This window comes from Protopterus annectens, chromosome 12.part0 (genome assembly GCF_019279795.1).
Source record: "Protopterus annectens isolate FY-2018-M chromosome 12.part0, PAN1.0, whole genome shotgun sequence".
NCBI classification, from domain to species: domain Eukaryota; kingdom Metazoa; phylum Chordata; order Ceratodontiformes; family Protopteridae; genus Protopterus; species Protopterus annectens.
Genome location: NC_056746.1, coordinates 391,913,896 through 391,933,723, shown reverse-complemented (window position 1 = coordinate 391,933,723; position 19,828 = coordinate 391,913,896). Strand labels below are relative to the sequence as shown.

At 43.7% G+C, this 19,828-nt stretch overlaps 1 protein-coding gene across 1 annotated transcript in view; it reads left to right on the top strand.

Annotated features, from left to right (window-relative positions):
* WIPI2 (WD repeat domain, phosphoinositide interacting 2) overlaps positions 1-19,828 on the top strand; it is a gene marked incomplete in the record, with an annotated part of 1,162,476 nt that overhangs the window by 459,130 nt on the left and 683,518 nt on the right. Inside the window, 1 exon segment of the mRNA XM_044089486.1 lies at positions 907-999. Within this exon segment, the coding sequence (XP_043945421.1) occupies positions 907-999 (93 nt within the window).

Genomic DNA, 19,828 nt, shown 5'->3' with positions numbered 1-19,828 from the left:
GCCACTGCAACAGTAATTGTGGCAAGTATAAACATGTACATCTGCAATTTCTAGTTGATTTGGCCCTCTGTCTCCTTTACCTTGTTCTGGAATTCATTCCAGCCAGAGACCTGTCTAGAAGAATTCCTGACATTAGATGAAACGTAATGTGTGGTATTCCATTTCATTTGCTGTACAAGACAATCCACACTGATGTACCAAATATATTTTTCTTCTTCCATCCTGTATTATTTGGAGTATCTCTAGATCCCAGTCTGCACCATTTACGTTCCTTGCAAACTGGGCAAGGATGTACCTGTTATATTCCTTGTTAGCTTTGTTTAAAGTGCTGGAAGGCAACCTTTTATATTTGGAGCTTGATATTGTGGCATGTGTCTGAAACAGCTGTACAGAAGACCCCAGATGTAAGGAGCTTGCTGAAACTAATTGATGGAAAAGATGCAACTTTCAAGGAGGACTCTCTCTAGATTAGCTACTACTGTGAGAACATATATTTTCCCATGTAAAACAGTATTGCCATTATCTTCCCCCAGTTTGTAATTCTCAGTTTGCTACAAAACAGAAACTCAGCTGCTTGTAATATGTTTTCCCTGTTGTCCAGTACTGTATTCTGATATGGTTAATCAATGATTGGAAGTGCACTGTAAAAATTTCAGTGTCCTGTAATTGTCTGTACTTGGGATGATAACTCTTGTGTGTCTGTTTGGCAGAAAAATAATTGTTTGGGAGACTCTTTTCAAAATTAACCTGGAACTAATGTGAATGCAGAATGCCTTATGTTTAGCCAAATTAACCATTAATACCAGCTGTAGTTAGAATATATATAGGAATACAAGAGCTTATCATATTCTTTCAGATTTCACACTTAACACATTTGTCTGTTTTTGTCTTTTTTCTTTTTCATAGAGAGCTGCTAATATGATCCCTGCCCATGACAGCCCTCTGGCAGCATTAGCGTTTGATCCAAGTGGTTCAAAACTTGCTACAGCTTCAGAAAAGGTAATTTTTAAGTATTTTATTCTGTTTTATTTTGGAAGGGATTGCGTCAGAGTTTACTTGACACCTCAGTGTTTGTAAGCTGCATTCCACCTTTGATTTGTGCAGTGTGCAGTCTGTAGCTGTTGAAGAATCCACATTTCAAGATGTAGTGAGCAACACATAATGAGCAAGGATTTGCTTTTGAAGGAGTCTTACAGCACTGTTAACATTTGGATTTTTTTCTGTCATTTTTGTTCCTGCCATTTTAAGTTGTTGAACACTCGTATGTGCGGTGATAATGCTGTTCTTGTGGTGATGCTCTTTTGGTGTCCTTTATTTGCTGCGTCTAAGCATTACCTGTGCCACGTTGATTTTGTAGACATTTTGAATCCTTTATCTGAGATCAGAGGCTCTCTGTAATTAATTTTCAGGATTTCCTTTCTGATATCCACAGATTATTTATTACTTGCACAATTTGAACCACATTCCTGACATGTCATTGGAAATTTCCACTACTTGATGCCTGAACTGCATAAGCCTTCAAAATGCTTAGCCAGTTGACAAAAGCAAGGCTCCACAAATTCACAGTTTATCTCGTCTAGGAGTGGAGCAGAATGTGAAGCATTTCCACAAATGCCAGTACTTCAGTCTAGCCACTCAAAGGAGCTGGAAGTTCGAGGAATGCATTATTACAGGGAAGATGATGTGTTTACGGGATGTCCAGCATAAGTACTGGCACATCATTTTGTCATGTTGTCGTGGGTCAGTGCTAGTCAAGAGGAAGAAAGCAAGGTGTCTGAAGGTCAGACATCTTCTAAAACCCCCTGTTAATGTCTCCTCCTGCTTCTTTCAGGAGCACAAAAGTCCCTCAACCAACAATGTATTGAAGTTGAACCCATTAGTTGACAGTGAGAGAAGTATTAGAGGTATACCACTGGTGTCTTCCTTTGGAGTATGTACCTTCTGGTGACAGTGTGAATCATTAGAAGTTGGGGTGTCATCCCCAGCACCCCTAGTAGAAGCTCAGAAGTCAAAAGTCCAGCTTGAAGAGGTTTTCTCCTTTAGTCTCCACCTGGGTAAAGGAGTGCTTGCCAACTAGAATTTGGGAGACATCCACAAGTCCTCCCATACTACTTTGGTCCATCGATGGTGTACAGATAGTGTGTGTGTGTTTTGACATCTGGTGGAACGTGTCTTGACAGGTGGGAACACAGCCTTAGGTAGGACAGTTTGACAGTAGCACCAGGCTCTTTGTTGATGTTTGGTAGCTGCAACTTGCCATTTGATTGTTGCCTTGTTTTTCAGCAAAACCATGACACTTTCCTGCTGTAGTCTAGCAGGATGGGTGCATCTGCCCATCTGTAAAATTTCCCCATGGAGAGATGTTCTGGCAATGCTGAGGTCCTGTTTTAGAAATTGGCAAGGATAATGGACCTCTTGTATTTATAGCTCCCCTCATAAGGTAATCTCTGGGCCTCTTCATTTCTCTCTCTGTTCCACAGATGTCCACACCATTGTCTGGGAAGAAAGATGAGGAACCGTGCATTATCTCCATCAGGTGAATATATTTTGACTGCCATTTTTGCAGCCTGTAAATATCTAAATGCTCATTTTTCTGCTTTGAGAAGGCAGCTGCCCTCTATGCAACCCTGATGGAGTGCAGTTACATTCTGACCAGGCATCCTAAGGCAGGTTATTGCTTTATCATGTCTGTCTAGCATGAGCCACAGTACCTTTCCACACTTTCATTTAGTAAGGAGTCCAAAGCTTTGAATAAGATGGACAAGAGGGTGTTCTTCTCTTGTCCCGTTTGACTTTTGGATCCTTAACTGTCTCAACTCTCTTAGTTCTTGTCCTTACTGGTAGATTAGGCAGTGAAACATTTTGCAGACTAACTTAGTTTTGTGATCAAGACTCTGGAGTAGCCTCTGTAGTAGATTTGTATGTAGTACGTCACAGGATGACATGACTCCCATTACTTATTCTTCAGGGACAAGCTGAGATAAGACATTCTGGATATCTCTTCTGGGATATTCTTGTTTTTTTTTTGGAAATACGTTCAAAGACCTAATCAAAAAGTTTCAGAACAAGAAGTGGGTGATCTGATGTCAATTTTCATTCATTCCTCAACAAGTTGGTACAGATCTGACCCTGCCACTTTTTAGCGTTCATGGATACTGGAAACTCCAGAGCTCCTCCCTTACCCACAGTGCTCTAGTCCCCTACCATACTTTAGATCTCATTTGCCACCTTCGCATACGGATGTGGTCTCTGTTAGCGCTTGTGCTTTAGTGTGGTATCTGTGAGTGAAATAAGATTTATATTTTTTCTTACTTTGCCTAGATCTTTTATATATTCCTCCATTATGTTTTTACACTTATCAGTATATTCTTAGTCAACCATTTTTGGTAAATTTTCTCTGACTTATACCATTGTGGTTGTTGTTGTTGGGTCTTTCGGCTTTTCCTGGTTAGGGTTCGCCACAGCAGAACTCCGGTCCGCTAATGATTGGCAGTAGATTTTTACGTGCCGAGTTGCCAGCTCTGACGCACAGCCTTCAACGAAGGTAAGCCCATTCACTCATATCTCCACACAGAAGACGCTCTAGCTGAGAATCGAACGTGACAACATCTTACTGTGAGTGGTAATTTGTTTAATTACCATTGTCAGTAACCCTAACCCTTTTTTCACATTCTTCTTTTCCTTTCTTTCTTTGTTAAAAAAAAAAAAAAAAAAAGAAAAAAAACTCATGTCTCTGTTTTTGCTGTATTTAAATTTTCTGTTTCAACATGGCTGAAAAACCTTTGGGTTTTAAGAAATGTAAAGGCTGTGGGCACAAAAGACCTCTAGCTGAAGCACATGATTCATTTGTGTATTGCTTAGGCTCAGCTCATTTAAAAGAATCCTGCAACATTTGTAAGGCCTTTAATCCATAGACTTTAGTGGATCACAAAAATAAACAGATTCTAAAAAAGTTTATTGCCAACTTCTTTTTTTGAGACTTTATTTGGAGCGCAAACCTCCAAAAAGTTAGACAAGGTGGAGTCCAGAAAGCGTACATCGGTCTCTTCCAGTTCTTCCATTGTTAAAGCTCTCCTTCTCGCAGAGTGTCTAAGTGGACGAATCAGAGTTCATTGGATCTGAAGATGAAATCCTCGGGTCCGACAATGTCATCATCGGATCCGACACACTAGGAGATGAAGATACCTAGGACCCGTCACCCATCTTCTCTAGACCCTGTTCCTTCCCATCTACCATCCCCCTTCATAGAGAGACTCCATCATTCTAGGACCCCTTCAGTGGCCGCTTCTGCTCTGTCTTCTAGGAGGCTGACAGTGGCAGATGTGGATAGAATGATGAGGAAATTTCTTTTGGTGCAAATTCAGATGATAATTCTCCCAGCTCCTACCCCATCAAGTCCAGAGACCTTCACTAGTACTGATCTACCTGTTTTGATCCTTTCTTCAATCCAACTTTCGGTTTTGAAACTCGTGGATCCGAGACTCCCGGAACTGTCCCTTTCAGATCCGAAGATTGCTGTATCTTCGACTCTGATACCGGCTCTGAGTGGACCGATGACTCTCGGAGTCCAAGTGCCATTGCTGGGACCAAGGTGTTGGAGTCAACTTGGAAGTTGTCTCTGCCCCTTGGAGCCTTGGCTTTGGGCAGATTGGCTCCAACATCTGCCTCGGGTGGGCTGCCTTCTGGTCAGAGGGAGCAGACAGTCTGGAGGCATGTCTTCTTGGCACGGTCTACTTCCTTCTCCCGAGAGCATTCTACCCTTCAGGTAGTGGAGAAAGTTTCCTCTACCTCTAGAGGAAGGACAATTCCTCCACCTCGCATCCCTCTTTGTGTCTTGAGCCTCAGCACTCTACTCCACAGGACAGCCATTACAAAGTCTTCAGACTAGCAGCAGGCTGTACTTATATCTTCTGATACTTCTCTGGAGCATTCCGCTGATGAAGTGCCTAGGAAGAGAAAGTGGAAGAGGAGGCACTTAGACACTTCTCAAGAGTCAATCACAGATACCGATTTTAATGAGAGGGAAGGGTCCCCAAGATGACATCTCCTTTGAAGACATCCTGGTGATCCTAAAGCAAAGGGGTGGTATTCCTGGAAGCCTTTGGGTCTGGCCTGTCTACCTCCTGGGTGGATTTGCCCACCAATGAGCTCATTGATTTGATCTCTAGGTGGGTGTGGAAGGAACCCAGTGCTGTTGAGCAGATTCCCAAGAGAACAGACTAGGATCCTGGCACCACAGAAAAGAAGAGAATTCTGGAGCAAAAGAGTGTACCAGTAGATACCACGGTTGTAGCAGTGGTCACAAAGAAGGAACTCTTATAATAGAGTTAATCTGTCCATCCCCCTAAAAGGGAATCCAGGGCTTTGGACAGATGTGGGAAGCATGTATATGCTGAAACGACCTTTGTGCTCGGGTGTCTGAATTATTTGACACACTATACCAGACTTCAGAGGGACTTAATTAAAATACCTCTCTGGGACCATTAATTCTGAAGCAGAGATATCTATTTCCCCACAGTTGGAAATCCTACAGTCCATCTCAAATTTGTCCATGAGGCTCGTTTCACATGCAGCTGAAGGTACTTCAGAAGTGGTGAGTTCAGGCATTTTTATTAGGAGACATGTCTGGATGCATCTGTGTGATTTCGCAAATCCCTTCAAGTCCTCCTTCATGAGTGCCTCCTTTGACGGAAGTTCTTTGTTTGGCCCCAAGGTTAAAGATATGCTCTCCAGGTGTGAGCAGGATGGTAAGACATTATCTGCAGTAGGCGTACATTTTCCAACTCCTCAAAGAACCTTTTCTAGGAATCAACGAGGTGGTCAGAAATGTGGTACAGGAAATCTCAGGGTCCTTTCCATGATCCACATGTGGATACAGTTCCCACCTCTGCCTCTGGGGGAGCTAATGGAAGAAGCCGCCAGATGGCAGAGGAGGCCCACAGAATCAAGGATCTAGGAATTCTTTCTCTGACAGATCCTACCAACGCTCTTGAAAGAAAGCCAGATTTTCCACTTGTGGAGGCAGTTAGAGGTCATTTTTCCCTGCACCAAAGAACCTGGCTAGAAATTGCAAAAGATAAACGAGTACAGAGGATTGTTACCAAAGGTTATACAATACCCCCAACAGTAAACAAAATTCTCAATGTTTCACCCAGTCAGAGGAAAGCAGCAGCACTGGAAATAAAAAGGCTGCTAGAAAAAGTCATCCAAGAGGTCCCCCCAGACCAGAAAGAGTCCAAAACTTATTCAGGATTCTTTTTAGTGCCAAAGAAAACAGGGGACTGGAGACCAGGTTTGGTTCTCAGCATTCTGAACACATAAGTTCAGTACACCAAATTTCAGATGGTCACGGTTCAGTCCATTTTTGCCTTTCTTTCACAAGGGCGAATGGATGTACTCCGTATATCTTCAAGATGTGTGCTACCACATAAAAATGAACAGACGATCAAGAAGATACCTAGGCTTCCAGTTCGGAACCAGTCATTATCAGTTCAGAGCTCTGCCCTTTGGCCTCACCACAGCCCCCAGGGTGTTCACCAAATGCGTGGCAGTAGTAGCAGCTCACTTGAGACTGCAGGGATTCCAGGTGTTGCTGTACTTGGATGACTGGCTTATAACTGCTCCTACCGGGCATCTCCTGATAAATGCACGAGATTATGTACAAGCTTTGCTCTCATCTAAGAATTACCATCAGTCACAATAAATCTCAGCTAGAGTCATCTCTTGATATCCGAGTTCATAGGGGCCTTTTTCAGTACTTTTATCAGTGACAGCCTCCCTTCTTTTACGAAGGGTATAAACAGTTTGATTTCAAGTCAAAAGATAATTTAGAATTCTTCTCTTTCAGCTCGACTGATTTTACAAGACCTGGGGTTTGGTGTCCACCGTGATAGTTTTGGTTCCGTTAGCAAGATACCAATTGAGAATTCTTCAGTGGACCTTAATGACTCAGTGGTCTATTCTGCACCAACCTGTAGCTACCCAGATCAGAATAACTCAGGCAAGCAAAAATACCCCTTGTGCTGGATTTGCTCAGATCAAATATTACAAGGTCGTTCCTTCAGTCTTCCTAAGCCCAAAGCTGTAGTGACCACAAACGCTTTCCAAATTGGTGAGGGGGGAGGTGGCACTTCCTGGGAAAAACAGTCCAAGGCATCTGGCCCTTTGAAGAGGCCAACATGCATATCACTGTCTTGGAAATTAGAGCAGTACTCCTAGTGTTGCAGGCCTTTCAAGGCTCTCTCCCTTCAGGAACTGTTGAGTTTCAGACAGAGACAATATGTCAGTGGTATGGTACATAACAAACAAGGAGGAACCAGATCTTTACCCCTTGTGTTGAGAAGCTCTGAAATTGTGGCAGTAGGCTCTTATCCAGTCTATTTCTGATGGCAATGCACATTTCGGGGAGATCCAACATGATAGCAAACAAGTTGAGCACGTCCTTTTTTTTGCCTCTCAAATGGTTTCTCAACATGAAAACTGCAGTAGAGATATTCTGCTAATGGAGCCAACCTTGCTGCGACCTCTTTGCATCTCCCCTCAACAGCGGAAGTGCAGCTGGTTCTTTGCCCTGATCCTCCCACTGGGGGAATCGCCGAGAGACATTCTGCTCCATGATTGGCCCCCTGGTCTCCTTTACGCTTGCCACCTCAGCTCCTCTAATCCCCATGTTTCTGCAGAAAACATCTCAGTTGAAGAGCGCAGTCATCCTCATTGCACCTTATTGGTCTCATCAGATTTGGTTCCCCTTTGTTCGGGCTCATCTAGTTCACCCACCATGGATTCTGGATCCAGTTCCAGATGACCTGTCTCATCCAACAGGCATGATTTACCCAGATGTTTCAGGCCTAAAGATGACCGCATGGCTTCTCCACATCCATTGATAGCCGGGGCAACCAAGGCTGAACTACTCAGTACTTCACTTTTTTTTATCTTCTCATAAAGCTTCTCCTAGGAAAATTTACAGGAATAAATGGAAAATATTTGCTTTTTGGGCACAACAAAGAGACATTGATCCTTTTTCAGCACCAGTTCCTAAGGTTCTTGAGTTTTTGGCTGCATTTGTTAAAGTACAGCTAGCTGCCATTTCTAATTTCCACATAGGAACAAATAATTGCTCCTTAACTTCAAAATGTTTTAAGGCCTTTATGAGGGTAAATTTTCTTCTTAGACCCCCTTATAAAGATTCAACTCTGCTGTGGGATTTTAATTTGATAATACAAGCTTTAACTTGATCTCCACTCGAGCCATCAGCAGAGTGTGAACTAAAGTTTTTAATCTGGAAAGCTCTCTTCATTTGCTGTAACCTCTGCTTGAAGAGTCTCTGAACTTCAAGCCCTGTCTTCTAAGCTTCCTTATTTAATTGTCCATAAAGATAAGGTAGGGTTTTGAACCCAACCCATCTTTCCTTCCTAAGGAGGTGTCACAATCCAGCATCAGTCAGTCTGTTAATCTTCCAGTTTTCTTTCCAAATTTGATGAACAAGGGAGAATACATGATGTTCATCGTGTTTCACTGTTGCAGTCATGACTATAGGGTTCTCCCCTGCCGGCCGGCAGTCCTCGTTCTGCCAGAATCCCAAAGTCTGGGTCCGGCGTCGGCTGTTCAGCCATGCTCCCTGACGTCAGAGCGCCAGGAGTACAAAGCTGACAGCTGACGCCATGTTCTCCAGTCTTTCTTGCCGTGCTGTGATAGCGGTTCGCATTTGCCGGTCGGCTGACTCCTGACCATTTTTGCTAATCATACTTCAGTCCGAAGACTTTCTTCTCCTACTCAAAGCTAAGTACCCCGTTGGGGAAACTTTTTTCTTGCTCCAGTCCGATGTCAGAAAAAGTTAATAATTGTATTTCTTGTGGGAAGCCAATACCTCATAAGGATTTTCATTCTTACTGTATTCCTTGCTTAGGCCCTGACCACGACGTAGCTAGTTGTCGGTTTTGTGCTAGATTCAATCAACGTACGATTAAACGAAGGTACGATTTTGCATTTCATTACTTCGGTAGGCGCTTTAATTACAAAATGTCGTCGGATTCGGTTCCAGCTACCGGAGTTCACAAACGACGCAAGGATAAAGACAGGCCTCCGAGGTCCAAATCGGACGATATTGTACAAGCAGAGCCAGCTTCAGGTTCGGCCGTCATCAGTGAGGCGCTTTTACAGCCCCTGTCGTCAGCCATTTCGGAACCGATGGCCGAAACGGACTCCCACAAGGAGCCAACTAGGCCTTTGAAAATTTCTGTTGCAGGACCTTCGGACAATGCTCCTTCGGATGGGTCCGGAGCCGCTGTGCAGGTACCGGCTTCCGAAGGGGTTTTCAGGTCTACTCAGCTTCTAATAAAGGCAAAGCCAAAGGCAAAGACTCCTTCCAAATCAAAGACTGCAGCTCAGGCCTCTTCTGATCCAGCACCCAAGTCTCAGAAACAGTTACTTAAAATGGCAGAGGACTTACTTACTATGATTAGGGGTTCACATCCCCCTCCAGATAAAAGGCCAAGGCAGGAAGTGTATTATGACTCCTCTGATCAGGCTTCTGTTTCTTCAGTTTCTTCTTCTGACCAGGAATATTCTTTCCCTCCTTATGAGGATTCTGATGCTGAGGAATCCATTCCTTCAGCTTTTCCCCCTGAGGATTTCTCTTTTGGGGAAACTTTACATGAAATGAGGGAACATTTTCACTGGGAAGGACAGCAGTACTCAGAATCTAAGAAAAGACTTAGGGATTTTCTTCTTCTTCCCCAACATAGACCTCTGGCTATTCCTCCTATTTTGGTTATTGTGGATGATGCTTTTTCGGAAGCTAACTTAACTCCGGACTCTTTTCCTCCAGCTCTTGTTAAGCCAGACAGATATTATAGGGTTCCCGATTCCCACCAGTTTTTAATACAAGAATCCTACTGCTGATCCTGAAACCATTTCTCAGGGTCCTAAGGGGGTTAAGGCCGCTACTGCTAAAAACCCCATTCCCACTGAGAAGGATTCCAGATCTTTAGAAAGATGGGGCAAAAAAGTGTACACTTCTGCTACTTTATCTATTAGGGCTTTAAACTGCCAATTTCATATGCTGAAATACCAGCAATTTCTTCTGTCTGTTTTGAAACAAAAGCTAACTTCCATTTCTGCCTGTGCAGATGATAAGGAATTACATGACTTAATGCATGCCACTGAACAAGTTGGGAAGCATGGTTTACACTGTGGATTTGATGCCTTGGAGGCTTCTTGTAGGGCTGCTGCCTCTGGTACAGTCATTAGAAGGCATGCTTGGTTAAAGGAACAAAACTTGCCTGATCAAGTAAAAGCTAAGTTATTGGATGCTCCTGTTGAGCATAATGTTTTGTTTGGACCGAAGGCTGAAGAGGTGATAAAGAAGATGGAGGACAAGGCAAAATCCATGCAAACGGTTAAAGATTTCTTACAAGTACAGCCACCCAGATTTAGTAGGAATTGGCCTACAAAAAATTGGTCCTTTCCCAATTCAGACAGGCCTCAGAGGGGTAGATACAGACGCTCCAGAGAAAGGCCTCAAACGTAAGCCTCTTATAGACCAAGACAGTGGACTGCTTCCACCCCTAGTGGAGGAGAGGACAGGTCGCAAGCTCATAGAAAACAGGCTCAATGACTCCCTCTGTTGGGCTGCAGGAACTTCTTGCCTGGAAGCCCCACTCGGAGGAAAACTTTCCCTTTTTCACCTAAACTGGACTCGTATAACTCAAGACAAGTGGGTTCTGAATGTGGTTTCAAGAGGTTACAAATTCCATTTTCATACCCTACCAAGACCAAGCGGATGGCCGGATCTTCCAAAACATCAATGGTTAGAGGCCTTAAACCAGGTGGAGGCTCTCTTGGCTATGAAAGCCATAGAATTGGTTCCACTTTCAGAGATGGGACAAGGTTTTTACTCAAGGCTTTTTCTAGTCCCCAGAAAGCAAAATTCATGGAGACCCATTCTGGATCTGTCAGTCTTGAACACTTTTCTCGAGATACCAAAATTCAAGATGCTTACTCTTCAGCAGCTACTTCCAATGCTGACCAAAAATGCATGGATGGTAACTTTGGATTTAAAGGAGGCATATTTACACATAATGCAGAAAATACCTCAGGTTCATGGCCGGATCGAGGCACTATCAATTCTCTGCGCTGCCCTTTGGATTGTCTACTGCGCCCAGGGTCTTCACCAAATGCCTGGCTCCAGTAGTAGCTTATTGCAGACACAAGGGAATTCAAATTTACCCTTATCTGGACAATTATCTAATTCAGGCAGACAGCAAGGATGTCTTACTCCAGCATCTAGAATTTGTTCAGAACCTTCTCAAGTTCCTGGGATTCTCTGTAAACATAAAAAAGTCAAATTTGACACCCTCTCAACAGATAACTTTTCTGGGTGCTCTTCTAAACACCACAACCCAGATGGCATTTCTGACATCCGAAAAACAATTACAGCTGGCTTCAATTTTCAAAACCTTGGCAACTTTAACTCAGCTTTCTTCAAGGAAATTCCTGCAGGCTTTGGGTTACATGGCCTCCTGCATCCTTCTCGTACCATATGCAAGACTACATATGAGGAAAATCCAGTGGTACTTAAAAAGTGTATGGTCTCAGCATTGCCACAGTTTAGACATACAGATAACCGTCCTGCCTTGTCTCCAAAAGGAATTCCTTTGGTGGTCCAAGGCATGTACTCTAAACATAGGAAAACCATTCAGTCTGCCTCCAGCCACTCAGATACTAACCACGGACGCTTCAGATTATGCATGGGGAGCCCATTTTCAGGGCAACTGTCTGCAGGGCCTTTGGACAAAGGATCAGAAGCTCCTGCATATCAATTTAAAGGAAATGTTAGCCGTACAGAACGCTTTATTGGCTTTCAGGAATCTTCTACAACCAGGACAGCTACCGATACGGACAGACAACACCACAGTTATGTGGTACATAAACAAGCAAGGGGGATCTCATTCCTAACCCCTTTGCAGATTAGCCATGAATCTATGGAATACAGCCCTAGCTTGCAAACTGAACCTTCAAGCTCAGTTTCTACCAGGGAAACAAAACTTCCTGGCAGACAGTCTGAGCAGAAGCCTGTCTGATCCACACGAATGGATGCTGGACACCGAAATATTCAGGATGATTACAGCAGTCTGGGGATGTCCTCTCATAGACCTCTTTGCATCCCACCTCAATCATCAACTACAGATTTTTTGCACCAGGACTTTCCACAAGCTAGCTTGGAGAGTGGATGCTCTATCATTCAGTTGGAGAAACCTCTCGGGGTATGCCTTCCCGCCTCTACCTCTTCTTCCACGGGTGTTATTAAAGATCAAACAGGACAAGCCCAAGATGATAATTTTGCTGGCCCCAAATTGGCCTCTTCAATTTTGGTACCCAACTCTAAAAAACCTGTGTCTGGACCCCCCTTGGGTATTACCTCAGACTCCGAATCTTCTGTCCCAGCACCAGGGTCAGGTTCTGCACTCCCATGTCAAAACTCTCAGCCTGGCGGCCTGGTTAATTCAGGGTCTTTGATTCATTCTCTCCTACCCAAGCAGGTTATGGATGTCATCTAAGAAGCCAGACGTCCTAGCACTAGAAAATCTTATGCAGGAAAATGGAAAAGATTTTGCTCCTGGATGCAGGCTCAGGATTCAGATCCTCTTATTCCTAACATTCTTCTGATTTTACTTTATCTGACAGACCTCTTACAAAAGGGTTTCTCTTTCTCTTCCATAAAAATCCGTGCTTCTGCTATTTCTGCTCATTATAATACAGACCCTCCTATCTTTTCTCATCAGCTCATGAGACAGTTTCTCAGAGGTGCTAAAAACTTAAGGCCCCCTAGATCTCCTCCCATTCCTGCTTGGGATCTCAACTATGTTTTGGAAAACCTCACCTTACCTCCTTTTGAGCCTGCTGCCACTTCTGACATCAAGTTTTTATCTTGGAAGACAGCCATTCTGTTAGCTCTGACCTCTGCCAGGAGAGTTTCAGAGTTGCAAGTTCTCATGGCTGTGGAACCTTATATTATTTTTCATCAAGACAGGGTGTCTTTAAGGACTAATCCTACTTTCATGCCTAAGGTGGTTTCCAAAGTGGCTTTAAATCAAACTATTCACTTGCCAACTTTTTTTCCCCAGTCCTCAAAATAAGGGGGAAAGGATCTTGCATTCCTTGGATGTACACAGACAACTACGTTTTTACCTGGACAGAACCAAGGACATCAGGAAATCAGAGCAATTGTTTGTTTGTTATGCTTCAAGTTCCCAAGGTAAAGCGATTTCAAAACAGACCATTTCTAAATGGATTGCTCATGGAATTTGATTTTGTTATTCACACCATGGAAAGCAAATCCCAGGAAGTATAAGGACTCACTCTACCAGAGCTGCTGCCACTTCAGCTGCCTTCCTCAGGGGAGTTCCTACCAAAGACATTTTGGAAGCTGCAACTTGGAGTTCAGTGCATACTTTTTCCAAGCACTACAATCTACCTTTCTACTCTTAAGTCTAGGGCAGGCTTTGCTTCTGCTGTTTTGCAGGGCCTTTTAGCCGCCCCCTCTTCTTTATGACCACCTCTCTTTTATTCTGCTTTGGGATTCTACCCTACAGTCATGACTGCAGCAGTGAAACACGATGAACATAGTACAGTTGTGTACACTTACCATAAATGTAGATGTTCGAGTGTCTTCACTGTTGCAGTCTGGGTTTCCCTCCCTCCTGTCCCCTCTTATTTTTTCTTTTGTGTGTTTCCCATGTTCATCGTGCATACAGCTGCAGTCATAACAGATGGGTTCTCCTGCCGTCAGGCGGGTCCTCGGTTGGCCGAATTCCAAAGTCTAGGTCCGGCGTCGGTTGTCGTCGCTTCTTCCCTGACGTCAGTGCGGCAGGGGTATAAAAGAACCAGCCGACGCCATTTTCTTCAGTCTTTTTTGCCGCGCGGTGCCCGAAGCAGAAGCAGTTCGCAAGTGCCGGTCGGCCAGCTCCTGAGATTACGAAAAATTTGGAAAACCGAAGTCTTCTTAAAAGCTAAGTACCCCATTGGGGAAACTTTTCTTGCCTCAGACCGATGTCAAAGTTAATAATTGTATTTCTTGTGGGAAGCAAATACCGCATAAGGATTTCCATTCCCTCTGTATACCTTGTTTATTCCCAGACCACGACGTCTCGGTCTGTCACTGTTGTGCTACATTCAACAAACGCACTATTAAGTGTCGGGCAGAGTTCGCCCAGCATTTTTTTGGGAAGGCATTTAACTATACCATGTCGTCGGATACTCCGACACCGGTTTTGTCTAAAAAACGCAAAGACAAGGACCGACACTCTAGGTCCGCGGCCTCTACCGACACCACGCCTAAGCCGACTACACGTGGTCCGGTTCTCAGTGAGGCACCTACGCAGCCCCTGACTACCGACGACACATCTTTGGCGGTGTCTCCTGTACCCGAGGTCGCAGGCTCCTCGGCCCACACCCCGACTACAGATACCGAAGCCACTCTTGGCATTGAAACACAGAATGTGGACAGGTCCACCTCCACTCAAGGTGTCTTCAGACCTTCCTCTTCTTTCTCCATCAAGGCTTTCACCAAGTCTAAAGCAACCATGCACCCTAAGAGACCAGTTACACAGGGCCCATCTCCAGGCCCCATGCCTAAGAGACAGATGCTTAAAATGGCTGAGGATTTAATTACTCTAATCAGAGGTTCTCGGCCACCTCCGGACAAAAGTCCCAGAGTGGAGGAAGATTCCCCCCTCCTCTGATCAGGGATCCTTTATTTCAGACCACTCTGATGATCAGGAACAGGCTTACTCCCCTTTTGAAGACTCTGATGCAGAGGAGTCTATTCCTTCTGTATCCCCCCCTGAGGATTTCTCATTTGGGGAAACTTTGCATACCTTAAGGGAACACTTCCACTGGGAAGGCCACGATTATTCAGATTCCAAGAAAAGGCTCAGGGAATTTCTTTTGTTACCCCAGCACAGGCCTCTGGCTATACCTCCTGTCTTGGACATCCTAGATGATGTTTACTCGGAGGCCTGCCTTAACCCGGACTCTCTACCTCCAGCTCCAGTTAAGCCTGACCGGTACTACAGGGTTCCTGACTCACACCAATTTCTTTACAAAAAACCAAAATTCAAAACACAAACTCAGAAAAACAAATAAACGGAGGCTGAACAAATAACGCCAGTCGATAAAATCCCAAACTTTTTACTTAGTTAGCGCTTTCATGCAGGACACTGCCTGCACTTCTTCAGACAAAGTAAAATAAAGCACCTTACATTTTTATATGGTCCAAAGTACTTAGACCAAACCCACAATTAATTAAGTAATTACATTAATTCATTCAATTAAATCAACAATGCAGCAACCACACAAAAGTTGACTTATATAAAATGTACATTCAAGCAAATATAAAATTGTTTACACACAAGTCCATCACAAACCAACATTACCAAACACTATCTTTATATATAATAAAATTAAATGTGTTTTATGTTAAATAATATCTATTCTATACTAAAATAAAAAACAATAATAATAATAATAACACTGATAATAATAATATGTATAATAAATTTGGTCTTAAAAAGACACCGAAGCAGACTTCCATTAACATTAATGCATTAGATGTTAAATATGGTTTTTAGTTTAAACTACATCTAGAAAGTTCATCCTTTCAAGGACATAAAACTGTCTTATCCAAAATTTCGTGTATATATGTCTTTTTCTCTCTATCTCTCCAAAGCCTTAATATTTAGTAAACATTTAATGGAACATGCATCATTAATGCCTGGGTGGTTATAGGCATTAGTTTTCAGTTGCCATAATAGTTCGGATTCTTGCAACTTCAAATACCATGGCCCTCCTCTAGGGTTTCTTTCAACCTTTTCCACAACATTAAATAAGAAACTATGAGATTCGTTGTCCATTATATGCTTAGCTAGAGCATTAGATGAATTTTTTCTAGAAATTTGAATTTCTTTACAAAAGCCATGCTGCTGACCTAGAAACCATCTCACAGGGACCCAAGGGAGTTAAGGCTTCCATTGCCAAAAATCCATTGCCTTCCGAGAGAGATTCCAGATCCTTAGAAAGGTGGGGAAAAAAGGTATATACCTCCGCTACCTTAACCATGAGGGCCTTAAACTGTCAGTTTCATATGCTAAAATACCAACAGTTTCTGTTATCTCAGTTGAAAAGTAAGATGTCACAACCTGAACAACCAGACTTGAAGGAGTTGCAGGATTTGATGCATAGTGCAGAACAAGTGGGTAAACATACCTTACAATGTGGTTTTGATGCTCTAGAGGCCTCATGTAGAGCTGCTGTTACAGGCTCAGTCATACGCAGGCATGCTTGGCTCAAGGAACAAACCTTGCCTGATCATATCAAAGCTAAATTACTAGACGCCCCCCTTCAAAAGGATGTACTATTTGGGGCAAATGCTGAGGAAGTACTACGAAAAATGGAGGAAAAAGCTAAATTAATGCAAACTGTGAAAGAATTTCTGCAGGTTCAACCACCACGTTTTAGTAGAAATTTGCCTTCCAAAAACTGGTCCTTTCCTGCCACGGACAGACCCCAAAGAGGCAGATACAGGCACCCGAGGGGCAGAGGACAACCACAAGGATCGTACAGAGGCAGACAATGGCAAGCTCCAACACAAAGAGGTGGTGAGGACAACTCACAATCTTTCAGAAAGCAAACCCAATGACTTTCCCCTTTGCAGGCCAACCAGGTCTCAAATGGCAGCCCCCTTAGGAGGAAAGCTGGCACTATTCTCAAAAAATTGGCATGTTGTCACAAAGGACAAATGGATCCTGGACATTATAAACAGAGGCTACAAATTCCACTTTCATACCCTTCCAAAATGAGAGGCATGCCAAAACTGCCACACAATCAAAGGGCAGAGGCACAAAAGCAAATTTCAGATCTTATAAACATGAAAGCTATTCAAGAGGTACCTACACACGAACAAGGTCAAGGTTTTATTCCAGGCTATTTCTGGTGCCAAGGAAGGAAAAGATTGGAGACCTATTTTGGATCTTTCCATCCTAAACACATTCCTACTGTACCAAAATTCAAGATGCTCACTCTACAGCAACTTCTTCCCATGCTGGGCAAGGAGTCTTGGCTGGTAACATTGGACCTCAAGGAGGCATACCTGCATGTCCCAATCAGACAAAATTGCAGAAGATACCTCAGATTTCTTGCAGGTTCAACCCATTATCAATTCTCTGCATTGCCCTTTGGTTTATCTACTGCCCAGAGTATTTACTGAAATGCCTGGCATCAGTAATTGCCTACTGCAGACTTCAAGGGATACAAATATACCCTTATTTGGACGACTGCCTGATCCAAGCGGACAGCAAGCACATTCTTCTGAAACATCTGGCTTATGTAATAATGTTATTAAACTCTCTGGGATACACAGTCAACAAAGAGAAATCAAGGCTAATACCCTCTCGAAATATAATTTTCCTGGGTGCCAATTTGGACACAAACACCCAGATGGCCTACCTCATGCCAGAGAAGCAGGGGCAACTAATTCAATATTTCAAAACACTGGCAAATTGCTCCAGGCTGACTGCAAGGAAAATCCTGCAGGCTCTGGGGTTCATGGCATCTTGCATCTTGCTAATCCCATGTGCAAAGCTGCATATGAGAAAACTACAATGGTACCTAAAAAACATATGGTCTCAACACAGCCACAGTTTGGAAACAATAATACCACTACTTCCATGTCTGCAAAAGGAATTTCTGTGGTGGGCTCAAGCATGTCAAGCAAACACAGGTCTTCCATTCAGCAAGCCTCAAGCAAATCAAGTCATCACAACAGACGCCTCGGACTACGCCTGGGGGGCGCACATGACAGACCGGTGCATTCAGGGCAAATGGTCCCAAAAAGAAAAGCACCTTCACATCAATCAAAAAGAAATGCTAGCAGTAATAAATGCTATTATAGCTTTCAAGGACCTTCTACAACCAGGTCAACTATTGATAAGAACGGACAACACCACACTTATGTGGTACATAAACAAGCAGGGAGGAACACATTCCTATCCCCTATGCAGACTGGCCATATCACTTTGAAACATGGCCATGGACTTTCAAATGGAACTACAAGCACAGTACTTGCCAGGCAAGGAAAACACGCTGGCAGACAACCTAAGCAGGAATATGACAGATCCACATGAATGGATGTTGCATCCAAAGGTTTTTACAGAAATAATCCAAGAATGGGGAAGGCCAGACATAGATCTCTTTGCCTCCCACAAAAATCAATTGACAAAATTCTGCTCAAGGACCTTCCACCCAAAGGCCTGGAGAGTGGACGCTCTCTCTTTCAGCTGGACATAAATGACAGTTTATGCCTTCCCGCCTCTTCCTCTGCTGCCCAAAGTCCTATTGAAGACCAGAGCAGACAGACCAAAGATGATCCTCATTGCTCCGGACTGGCCAAGGCAACACTGGTACCCACTCCTGAGGAGCCTGACTCATTCCCCTCCATGGACCCTGCCTCTAATGCCTCTTCTTCTGACTCAGCACAGCTTCAAAACTCTTCACAGTCAGCTAAAAACACTCAATCTAGCCGCATGGAAGATTCCTTAGCATCACAGCAGGCCCTACTCTCCAAGGAGGTGCAGGATGTCATTTTGGAGGCCAGAAGGCCATCAACTAGAAAAGCTTACTCCGTAAAATGGAAACGTTTTTGTGTCTGGAATGAGAAAAAGGGCCAGAACCCTGGAAAACTGAATTTACCTCAAATACTACAATATTTGGCTGAACTACTAAGCAGTGGACTTTCGTTCTCCTCCATCAAAATCCATGCCTCAGCCATTTCTGCAGAATACAACACTGATCCTCCTTTATTCTCTCACCCTCTTTTAAGACAGTTCCTCAGAGGGGCTAAGAATTTAAGACCTCCAAGGAAACAACCAATACCTGCTTGGGATCTAAATTTCATTCTGGAAAAACTGACTTTGCCTCCTTTTGAGCCAGCCGCTTCCTCAGATTTGCAATATTTGTCCTGGAAAACAGCTTTCCTTCTGGCTATCACTTCAGCTCGTAGAGTTTCAGAACTACAGGCCCTCATAGCTGTCCAGCCTTTTATCATCTTCCATCAGGACAGAGTTTCATTACGAACCAACCCGTCCTTTATGCCTAAAGTGGTATCCAGGGTAGCTTTGAATCAGGCCATACATTTACCTACTTTTTATCCCAATCCTCAAAACAAAGGGGAGAGATTACTACATTCCTTGGACATCCACAGGCAACTGCGTTATTATTTGGACAGAACAAAGCCTTTCAGAAAATCAGAACAGCTCTTTGTGGCCTATGCGGTAGGAGCTCCAGGAAAGCCAATTTCCAAACAAACAATCTCAAAATGGATAGCCCACTGCATACGCTTTTGCTATTCCTTTCATGGCAAAACTGTTCCTACAGGCATTAGAACTCATTCCACCAGGGCCACAGCCACCTCTGCAGCCTTCCTCAGAGGAGTTCCTACCAAGGATATCTTGGAAGCAGCCACTTGGAGTTCTGTGCATACCTTCTCCAAACACTACAACCTACCATTATACTCCATATCTAGAGCAGGCTTTGCCACTGCAGTCTTGCAGGGCATTTTGGCTCCTCCTAGTTCCACCTAGTGCCTACCACCCCTTTCTTAGCTTTGGGATTCTACCCATCTGTTATGACTGCAGCTGTATGCACGATGAACATAGTACAGTTTTGTACCTACCATAAATGTAGATGTTCGAGTGCTAATACAGCTGCAGTCCAGGTTTCCCTCCCTCCTTCCCCTCTAGGGGTATTCTTTTATGGTGTATTTGCTTGCAACTAC